Here is a 12,000-nt window from a genome sequence, read left to right as displayed (position 1 = left end):
TTACCTCAGTACACTATTTAACTGAGCATCTATCATTTGTGATCATTACAGCATAATCAACGATTTTTGGGTTTAGATCGCGTTATTTATAAATGTGTCGTAACCCTCCACCACCCGACACGGCCAATCAGTAAAAAAAAAAAGTGTCACGTTGACAAAAGACAAATAGTTCACTGCTTTAGCCCACCGGTGTGTTGAAGCGTGAAACCACAACATTTACAATTTGAGTACGACGTTTCGCTGGTAATTGCATCCAGCATCATCGGGCAATTCGCCAGAATGGTGAGGCTCTGCTGTGTCTCTCGTTCTTATATAGAGCAGCAGCAGGGTGACGTCATCATTAACTCATTAACTCATCAGGTGCAAAGATTTGAGGGGGGGGGTTATTGTAATTATATACTTGATTAGTAATAAGGCTATTGTTACGATGCGAGTTGTAGATTAGTAATCATTTGGAATGTGTTCTATTGTGATTATGCTACATTAATAATCAGTTAGTGCTTGTTTCCCTTATAAGGAATTGTAATGCATCTTATTTAATAATACGCTTCCAGGCCGCACTAAGCCTGTAGCTGTCTGAGCGATTAAAGTTATTTCTGTTTCTCTCAATCTCAATGGATTCTCTAATTAGTCTTTGCCAGTAGTAACTAGTTTTACACAACACTTCAACGTTGTCAAAATCAATTGAGTGTCCCTGTTGACAAGCATGTTCTGCCACTGCCGACAGTTGTGTTTGCGATAGTTTAATATTTCTCTGGTGTTCTTTTAGTCTTACACTAACGTTACGCCCTGTCTGTCCAATATAGCATCTGCCACATACACAATTAATCCGATATACACCTTCTGTTGATAATTTAGGTAATTCGTCTTTAGTGCACGTTACTAATTGTTGAATTTTGTGTACTGTACCAAATCTTACTGTAATGTTTTGCTTTTGCAAAACACGGGCTAATTTGTCAGTTACTCCTGAGATAAATGGTATTTTTATTGTTTTAATAATCTGATCGCTTTCAGCAGTGTTGCTTTGCGATCGTGATTTGGCATTTAGTGCTCTGTTAATTTGAGCATTATTGTAGCCATTCTGTCTTAGTGCTTCTTTAACATGTTTAATCTCTCTCACTAGACTTTCATCATCTGACACTGTTTTAGCCCGATGTATGAGCGTCTTGATTAGAGAGGATTTCTGAGCTGGGTGATGATGCGATTTCGCATTCAGATAGGCATCAGTGTGTGTTTGCTTTCTGTAAACGCTGTGTGTTATTTTACCATTTAGGCCATGCCCAAGTAAAATATCCAGGAACGGGAGTGTGTTATTCACCTCCATTTCCATGGTGAACTGAATGGCCGGGTTTTGTGCATTGAGATGATTTAGAAAATCGTTAAGTGTATCTTTACCATGTGGCCAGACAACCAAAGTGTCATCCACATATCTAAACCAAAAGGATGGTTTTAATGTGCTCGAGGCAAGTGCTCTGGTTTCAAAGTTTTCCATGTACAAATTTGCTATAGCAGGAGATAAAGGAGAGCCCATTGCTGCTCCCTCCCTTTGTTTAAAGAATTCACCTCTCCATAAGAAGTAAGTGTTATTTAAACAATGGTCAGCGAGTTTCGGAATATCTTTTGGTAAATCTGTATTCTTTACCAGTGTATCAAGTAATTTAAGCGACTCGCTCACTGGAACCTTAGTGAATAGCGAAATCACATCAAAACTCACCAAAATATCATTAGGGTTAAGCTTAATATCTTTGATCATATTCACAAGATGTTCTGAATTTCTTATGAATGATGATGTCCTACCGATGTAGGGCTGTATTTGTTTAGTTACATATTTTGCTAATTTATATGTGGCAGAGCCAATTGTACTGACTATGGGTCGTAAAGGGATGCCGATTTTATGGATCTTTGGTAGCCCATACAGTCTAGGTGGTTTTGAAGCCCTTGGCTTAATTAGGAATTGCTCATATCACGATCGCAAAGCAACACTGCTGAAAGCGATCAGATTATTAAAACAATAAAAATACCATTTATCTCAGGAGTAACTGACAAATTAGCCCGTGTTTTGCAAAAGCAAAACATTACAGTAAGATTTGGTACAGTACACAAAATTCAACAATTAGTAACGTGCACTAAAGACGAATTACCTAAATTATCAACAGAAGGTGTATATCGGATTAATTGTGTATGTGGCAGATGCTATATTGGACAGACAGGGCGTAACGTTAGTGTAAGACTAAAAGAACACCAGAGAAATATTAAACTATCGCAAACACAACTGTCGGCAGTGGCAGAACATGCTTGTCAACAGGGACACTCAATTGATTTTGACAACGTTGAAGTGTTGTGTAAAACTAGTTACTACTGGCAAAGACTAATTAGAGAATCCATTGAGATTGAGAGAAACAGAAATAACTTTAATCGCTCAGACAGCTACAGGCTTAGTGCGGCCTGGAAGCGTATTATTAAATAAGATGCATTACAATTCCTTATAAGGGAAACAAGCACTAACTGATTATTAATGTAGCATAATCACAATAGAACACATTCCAAATGATTACTAATCTACAACTCGCATCGTAACAATAGCCTTATTACTAATCAAGTATATAATTACAATAACCCCCCCCCCCTCAAATCTTTGCACCTGATGAGTTAATGAGTTAATGATGACGTCACCCTGCTGCTGCTCTATATAAGAACGGGAGACACAGCAGAGCCTCACCATTCTGGCGAATTGCCCGATGATGCTGGATGCAATTACCAGCGAAACGTCGTACTCAAATTGTAAATGTTGTGGTTTCACGCTTCAACACACCGGTGGGCTAAAGCAGTGAACTATTTGTCTTTTGTCAACGTGACACTTTTTTTTTTTACTGATTGGCCGTGTCGGGTGGTGGAGGGTTACGACACATTTATAAATAACGCGATCTAAACCCAAAAATCGTTGATTATGAACAATATTGGTCGCGAAAGCCTACGTGTTAAACATTACAGCATAGTTACATTTATTTTAGGCTTGAAATTCCAGTTATGAACGAAGAAACCAGATCGTGAGCCGATTGTGTAAATCTGTATTTGAATGGATATAATATATGTCAACAAAGGGCATTTATTTTTACACAGCATCACACATCTGATTACGGCACTTTGTGATGTATATAAAAACACATCTAGATTTTTAAAAAATATAATACTTAATTGTATTTATTCCATTGTAGAAAACAATGCGAGTATTGGAATATATGAAACATTACACTTCATTGCAGTGGACGTTACAATTTAAAAGGATATTTCGTGAAATACTCAAGGGGAAGCTGCGTTAATTAAAACATATTTCTTTGGTAAATAAATGAATTAAAATATGCAAACATGCATGGAAACTGTGCATTACGCTACCACATTTGCATATTTGATCAAAATAGATTTAATAAAACACCTGCTTTTAATGCATGCTGGTCAGTCCTCCAGTGTAGGACATCCATCATAGCCGCAACCTATCAGGTCCAGCTGTCCTAGCAATATCAGCAAACGGGGCACTTTTTAGAGCGTTATCATGGAAACATGTGACATATGTCAGATGAGGTCTGGCACTGGGCGACCTTTGACCTAGTGTAGCATTACTCGCTGCCTCTCCTCTCCCGAAATTACACCCCTACTCCCCTCCATGTAATTTCAGCAATCAGAAAGACAATTTCGAATAGAATATTTTTACAAGAAAATGTTTTTTGTAATAAAAGTAAAAGGTTAATAGTGTCTTACTTTAATACAACGCATTGATGAAACATAACGACGCAAGCTGGTGACTAAGAAATTAAAGATTTGTTGAAAAATATTATGCAGATGGTCACAGGAGCAAGCTCGTACAGGGAATCGGGTGGATCGAATCTCACTGATGAAAGCTCGCTCTGATCCTGTCTGACAGCTCTGCCGCCACTGATTTGTCAGCCAGCCCACAAGTCTAACCTACAACCTGCTCTCGTCGGATTAATCAAAGAGACATCAAGAGAAATCTAAAATAAAAGAACAAAAAATAACGCAGGCTAGCTCATGATTTTTGACATTGTTCCAATGTTTCCAATTTTAGAACATATTTAATGAGATGAAATGTTACATAGTTTGACCGTTCTTCATATCTCATATTTTTTCTGGAGTAAAAAATCTGAAAGCATATGACTATTGTATCGGATGATGGAAAATACAACACCTCTGCAGATATAGTTATTCAGTATGGCCCAATAAAACCAATGCGTTAAACATTTAAATTCCGAAATAACAAGACATATCGTGGGAGAATGGTTGGATACAAGGTGACTTTGTGAAAGATCTTGATTTACAAACCGTATGGAGACGGTAATTGCTTAAGGCTCTTACATTTTATATATATAATTTATCACCAGAAACACAACGTTAAAATAGTCAGGGAAATAGTTGTTTATCTTATCACACAATTACCAAATACTTACTTAACCACCCCCACCACCACCCTTAACTTATATCCAAGTAGTAAGTTGGGTTTCGAATGTACTATTATTGACATAACTTCCTAAACGAGCTGATAATTTTATACCATGACAATAATGTTCATTGAACACTTTTAATAAATAAATCTCATTTGTAATAATGGCATTCACTTTAAATGAATGCGGCGTTGACAAGGGAGCACAGAGAGCATACATACAAGAGGTGTAGAGAGTTAGCATCTCCCAAAGAGAAGCTCCTTGAACCATGAGCATCACGCTTTGGTTGCGCTGCCGCATACCTCAGCTGCACGGCGCTGTCAGTAACGAGCTGCGTGCAGGGTGAAGGGAGTACAGATGCGGCCTTAGAGACACCATCAGCCTTACCTGTCCATTGGATGTCATCAGCGTCCCCACGAGCCGCGGACCTCTCAGCCAGAGGAACGGCCGCCCCGGCTCCATGGGGCTTGCCACACTTCCCCAACCCCATCAGACATGGTGGTCAAGGGAGAGGTCAGACCTTCACGGTGCGCCGTGCTGCCAGAGAAAATTCCGGATGGGTATTACAGTTTTGTCAGCCGTGGACTTTTAAATATCACGCATTAACAGAAACGTGGGCTGCGGAATGTGGAGGAGATATAAAGGGACTCTGACAAATTACGTGGGTTTAAATTAACGTGTTTTGGCGAGGTCGCGTGTCTACGATGGAGGTCGCGCTGGATCATACAGCTGCTGCGAGATCCAGCGGAGGGTGGGAACAGTTCGCAAGGTTTGGTGGCATCAACAGCTTTGGCCACTATGGTATCTTGATCTTCTCCAAATTTTAGTGAAAAGCAATAGTATGGTGAATATAAAGAATTGTTATGGTACCTAAAATGTTTATTTCAATAATTGACAATAAAAAAAACCTATAATATGCCATGTATATAATATTATTATGAATCAATAAAGTCGATTATTTTATTTTTTATAAACAGCTGAATTCTGATTCTGGAATGCTGATCTAAATATTGACGATTATTGTAGCGTGTCTTTAATAAAAAGGTTTATTTGAATTACACATCGGCATACTGTTGTATAAATTATTGATCTAATTCTGAATTACTAAATTGTTAAACATATGTAATGATGCAATTCGGAGACAGTGATAGTTTAAGGCACCTTCTTTATTCTTGCACGCAAAGGGGACTACAAACGCCCGACGTGGTTACACACGAATTATATATATCGCACATCCGTCTATTTCGACGGCACTATCTAGCTAGTACAGTTGACAGGCTGTCTAGCTAGCGGTGCCCAGTGATGGTCAAGACGACGGCAACGAAGGTGACGAACAGAAACACAGTAAGGGGATCCACTTCCAGTAACAGCCCAGAGCTCTCGCCGAGGGCTCCCTTTTATCCTCCTGTCGTGGCCTCGCTCCACCCTTGCCACGCCCCCCTTCTGGAACCTACTAGCAGGTTCCCGTGGCTTCCAGATGGACCCCTTCCTGAGCTTTCCCTTAGTTATTTTCTTCCCAGTATATACTGTCCCTGCTGACGTGTATACTGCCCTATGCTGTCAGTACCACTTTCTGTCAGCAGCCAGCGCTATTACTCTACACATACAAAAAGGTGTGTACAAGAGATGAGCACATTGAAAATAACTATGATGGTAACTCTTATAAATTTTATAAAAACCGGATGAATGGAAATATTTACAGATACATTTAGCCATTTGCCTCGTAATAAAAGTTTGTTCCTGATTTAAGTAGGTTTCATAGATGTGATCATTGGGTATGAATATTTAAATTTGGATTGCAATTATGATAATTAATTAACCTAATTCATGTAACATTTCAACATGATAAAATCTAGGCAAGTGCTGAACCACATATAAAATATAAACGTCTAACATTTTCACTTGACCAAATCTAATGCTTGTCACATCCACATTTTACAAAGCACATATCTAATCGTGGTTTAACATCAAAGCATGTCCAATTCAACATCATTACTTTGTTAAATAGCATGGTATTATAATATAATTATGTCCCTTTTTTTCGATGCTGGTTATTCCATACAGGTTACATCAGTACTTAAGTAAACTCACAGCGCGGGGCAGAGTGAGTGTGGGAACTCGATAAATTATGCAATTAAAAGTCCATGCTTTAAGATTCAAAGTGATAGCAATACTGCATGTTGTTACACGTGCGGGATGCTCGTCAAGGTGTAGCAAAGAAAAAAACAGCAGCACACGTTTCACCTATACAGTAAATACCAAGAACTGGCATAAAGCAGTCATGGAGACCCATCACGCCACTGATTTCCTGCGTTTATAAATTTACGCCAAATATTCCGTCCTTCCACGCACCCGATAATTGTTAACACGTGACATTCCTAGCAATTCAATGCTGTCTGTGTAACGTGGAATCATGTACACAGACGCCCAGATATACATTTTAAGAATACAAATTTTAAGAATTAAAATTGAGAATTAAAATCGAGAGACGATTCAAATTGAAATTGAAATCTCAGTGTCCGTATGTATGCACGCGCGTTTGCGAAAAAGACAGCGTCAATTGCTGTGCACGTCACGTGGGACGTGCTTAACAATCATCTGGCGAGTGCAGCGTGGAACGGCTGAACTTGTATTTGAATGGAAGTAAATTGGTAAACGCAAAAAGACGTGGCGGTGTGCTTTGTCGCAAGGATTGCAGTTTGGGAAATCATGTGAGACAGCTAAGACACAAGTGGTGTGCTGAGCAACTGCCTAGAAATGTCATCTATTTCCAATGTACTGCTTTGAACAAACAATATCTCCAATTGGCAACATTCAGCCTGACTTCTCTATGCTCTTGTAATACCGTTGAGGACTCTTGGACACCCGGGGTTGAGGCACACGTATTTATTCCGCAACAGTTGTCACAACCGCGGACATACAATACTGGAGGGGGTATCGGCCCCCTCACCCGGCTAGCTGGGAATACACTGCTAGCTATCTCTGACCTACCTCCTAGTCCTCCACTAACGGGCTAGGGGAGGCTGTCTGGCCCGACACTGGTAAGTCGGGCTACGGTACTCGGAGTCCCAGAGCACTAGCTCTGGTTCTCGGGACCACGCCGCTGGCTCGGTCCTGCGCGGCCCTGACAAGGGCGGCGTCCCAGGGGAGTCCAGGGCTCTAGCTAGACGATCTTCGGTCTTCACTGGTTTAGCTTTAACATTCTGCCCCGAGCCCTCTGACACATCCCCCTTTATACTCCACCCCCGCTGAGGGGTGGGGCCCTGGGCTGCCTGGTGCGGACGTCGTTGAGAGCACCCCCCCCCCGTGCACTCACGTAGCCCCGCCCACTGTGTTTGTTTCCCATAAGCTGCCATGCATAACGGCTCTCTCTCTCTAACACCCCTACATCACCCCCCCCCCCCCCGCATAGCTTGCAGCCGTCCCGGCTGCCAACATACAAAAAAAACGACAATAAAAGCGCATTTACCCCCTGACCGCGCGTGTGCCTCACTCTTTTTCAACAATAACAAGAACAACACAACAAGAACGCAACAGCAAGAAGAGAAAACAACCCGACGCACCCCCCCGATTAAATACGAATTCCGTAAAAACAGTCTACACAATTTGCAGGGAACCCACCACACACACAACACGCAATGAACACAACCTATGTACACATCTTCCGGCCTCACAACAGTCTGCGCATTATAGCGCGTGTCCGTGCAGCGGGCCCCTCACACGGGGTAACCCCGGGTGGTGGACCGTCAGGTGGCAACTGTCCGTCTCGGAGTGAGTCCTCATCCGACGCCGCGTGACCCTTGGCATCCCCAGGAGGGGTGATTTGGGCGTGAGCCCGTCATTCCTGATGCACCTGGAGGTGGCACAGCCGGCAAGGCATTAGGTGAGCGCGATGGAGACGGACCCAGTGAGTCGGTCGACCCCCCACATGTTTGGCCACGCGTGTGTGAAGTGGGGATGTGTACCGCAACGAAGGGTTTTAATCTAGAGGGGTGGATGAACCACCGCCGCTTCCCCCATTTGATGCGCACGCACTGCGGTCGCAAAACCTCGACCACCTCCACAGGGCCCCGCCACGGCCGCACCAGCTTAGAGGAGGTTGCGAGTGGCACCTGGGGACAGTGCAGCCATGCCTTGTCCCCCGGCTTCCACTGCAGCATTTGCGCCCGACCCAGTCTGAGCCGCTCATTCGCTTTCTGACGGAGGTCAGAGTTTTGCATGGCAGCATCCCATGCCTCTGTCAATTTGGCCAAATTAAATTTTACATGGTCAGCCAATTTAGTTTTTCCCTGAGGCGCGGGGATCTGTAGCTGGGCACGAACAGGCGGGTCAGGTTCGCGGCCGTACATGAGGTAGAAGGGTGAAAATCCCGTAGCTGCGTGGGGGGCCATCCGGTACGCCGCCAATACCCCTTGAATTTGCAAGTCCCAATCGGTCTGTGAGTCCGACATCTGCTGTGACAACATTGACGCGATGGTCTGATGCAGACGCTCGACCATCCCGTCAGTCTGCGGGTGATACGGGGAGGTACAAATTTTCTTCATGCCCAGGAGCTCACAGACTTCTTTGAGCAATTTACCGGAAAATGTTTTGCCCTGGTCGGTCAGCAGCCGCTCCGGAGCACCTTTGTCCAGGACATAACCCTGAACAAAGGCCTCCACGATGGCTGCTGCCGACTGGTTGGCAAGGGGCCAGGCCATAGGCCAGCGTGTAAAATACTCCACACCAGTTAACAAATATCTATTGCCCCTGGGTGTGGCGGGGAATGGGCCCAAAATATCCAGCGCGACGAGTTCGTTAACTCTGGACACTTTGATTGACTGCAAGGGTGGGTTAGACACCCGTGCTGGCGGTTTTCGTTGCGCGCACCGAGGGCATGACCCCAGTAAATCCCCGACATCCTTCGTCATGCCTGGCCAAAAATAATCGAGTTGGAGTAAGGCGAGGGTCTTTTGGGTCCCCAGGTGTAGGAGGCGCTCATGTGCGGCCCACACCGCCTTGCCCCGCAACCCCGAAGGGACCACCAGCCGATGTCGATGGGATTTTCCGTCCCAGTGCATCAGCAGACCATGCACCAATTCCCATGCGTCGGCATCACCCCTGCCCTGCGCAGCACAGCCGACGCGACGACGCAACCCGAGGAGAGAGGTATCCTCCATCTGGAGGCGCCCCCATTCATTGACGGGCATCCCCAACAGGGAATCTTTTCCCTGTTGTGCGATTGAATTTGGAACCAATGTTTCGTCGTGGCCGGCGGCCACCAGGACCGGAACCGGTATGTCCCCTGCTGGCCTGCAACGTCCCGACCCCAGGAGGCATGCACATTCGGAGGTGGTTGGCATGCGCGACAGAGCGTCAGCATTTGTGTGGCAAACGCCCTTACGGTAGGTGGTTTCAAAATCAAAATCCTGGAGGATCTCCAACCATCGGGACAATTGTCCCGATGGCTGTTGAACTCGCAGGGCGTACTGCAGTGCCGCATGATCTGTGCGGACGATGAAATGCCGACCGTACAGATATGGGCGATACTGTTGGATGAAATAGACAATTGCCAACAGTTCCCGACGGGTGACACAATATCTTTGCTCCGCCGGAGACAACACCCGACTGCCGTACGCAACCACCCGTTCCACGCCGTCAACCACCTGGGAAAGCACGCCCCCAATACCTGTGTTGCTCGCATCGGTGTCGAGCAAAAAAGGCTTAGAAAAATCGGGGTAACTCAAGGGAGGCGCTTTTACCAGGGCATCCCGAAGGGAGCAGAAAGCAGCCTCCTCCTCCTGACCCCAGTGGAACCGAACCCCTTTTGATGTTAAAGCGTGTAGGGGTTTCGCAATCGTCACAAAATCTGCGACGAAACGTCGGTAATACGACGCGAAGCCAATAAAACTCCTGACCTCTCCCACCGAGGTGGGAGTCGGCCAGGAGCTTGACGCACTGCGTTTTGGCGGGATCGGTAGCAATACCTGAGCGCCCCACGATGTGTCCCAAATAACGCACCGAATCGCGTAACAGATGACATTTTTGGGGTTTGAATTTCAAATTAGCAGCCCGCATCTTTAGGAAAACCGCCCGCAACCTCTGGAGATGTTCGTCAAAAGTTTTACTAAAGACGATAACGTCATCCAAATAAATCAGGCACGAATCCCATTGCAATCCAGCCAAAACCAATTCCATCAAACGCTGGAAAGTTGCCGGCGCTGAGTGGAGTCCCATCGGCAACCGGTTGAATTGGAACAGGCCGTGCGGTGTACGGAAAGCAGTTTAAGGCTTTGAATCATCGTCCAGAGGAAGCTGCCAGAATCTCGAAAGTAAATCCAATGTGAAGAAGAATCGCGCTCCCGCCAAGGCGTCCAGCGATTCGTCCATCCGTGGGAGCGGGTATGCGTCGGCAACCGAAATTTTGTTAAGGCGCCGAAAATCAACGCAAAACCGCAACGAGCCGTCCTGCTTTTTAACCAGGACGATCGGCGCTCCCCAAGGGCTGGTGGAAGGAGAAATGATGTCGGCGGCTAACATGTCATCAATAGCCGATTTGACATGGTCCTTTTCGGCGGGACTTAACCGAAACGGATTCTGGCGTATTGGCGCGCTGTCACCCGTATCAATATGGTGACACAGCATATGAGTGCAACCCAAATCGTATTTGTCCCGATTGAAAACGTCGGAAAATTCCCGCAGTAGCGTTTTAAGCTGTTGACGCTCTGAATTTGATAGGTCCATTGATCCCGCACAAAGCGCCTCGAGCCACCCTTCATCGCTGTCCGAATGTGGTCGCGGCGCAGGGACAGCACTCACGTGATTCGCGACGGGTTCCTCACAGGGCACCGGCGTCGCGTGAGCAAGCACGGTCCCCTGCGGGACCACCACCGTCTGCGAGCCCACATTGAGGACCGCGATGAAGGGGTCTCCGTCCCCTCTTACTATGGTCTGGGCCGGAAGTAAATGAGGTCCACTAACCCTGGCCCTAGATGGCCCCAGCAGAACCCCTTGGGCCCCAATGCCCTTAGCGAAGGGCCGCCGAAGTTTCAAAGGAACCAACATTTGTGCCCCCGGAGGAACGCGCACCGTTCTATCTACAACCGCCGGCACCGTTGCGAACGCCGTCCGACTCGTACCGGGGGATGGCAGAAACGCCATGCGTCGGCCCGACGGGAGCTCAATGCATCCCTGGTCGATTAATATCCTAATCGGCATTTTGGCCAGGAAGTCCGTCCCCAGCAGGCACGGAACTGCCAGCGAGGAGGAAACAAAAATCGGCCCAGACAATTTAATATCCCCGATACAAATTAGGGCTCGAATCTGTCCGATGATGCCAAGTGAGTCCCCGTTAGCAGCAAAGAATGGCACGTTAACAGGCATCAAAGGACGGCTCTGGGCAGGGAGAATATTGTAAATTAACTCCGAAATAATGGTCGCCGATGCTCCCGTATCGACCAGGATGCGCACCTCAACCCCGTCGATGTGCCCCACAATGGCTGACGACCCCGACGACGCGGCTACAACACGAATGGCCAACACGGACCACTGGCTGGGTTCAATCTGA

At 45.9% G+C, this 12,000-nt stretch overlaps 1 protein-coding gene across 1 annotated transcript in view; it reads right to left on the bottom strand.

Moving 5' to 3' along the window:
* Positions 1–4,887, bottom strand: part of LOC144932397 (POU domain, class 6, transcription factor 2-like) — a 55,264-nt gene extending 50,377 nt beyond the window's left edge. The window contains exon 1 of the mRNA XM_078856409.1: positions 4,842–4,887. Coding sequence (XP_078712535.1) covers positions 4,842–4,859 — 18 coding nt within the window. The 5' untranslated portion in view covers positions 4,860–4,887. The remainder of the gene's footprint in view (positions 1–4,841) is intronic.
* Between the last annotated feature and the right edge of the window lie 7,113 nt (positions 4,888–12,000).

Source organism: Lampetra fluviatilis, chromosome 1 (genome assembly GCF_964198595.1).
Source record: "Lampetra fluviatilis chromosome 1, kcLamFluv1.1, whole genome shotgun sequence".
In the NCBI taxonomy this organism is placed as follows: domain Eukaryota; kingdom Metazoa; phylum Chordata; class Hyperoartia; order Petromyzontiformes; family Petromyzontidae; genus Lampetra; species Lampetra fluviatilis.
The sequence above is the reverse complement of the archived record's forward strand: the minus strand, read 5'-3'. Positions and strand labels throughout refer to the sequence as shown.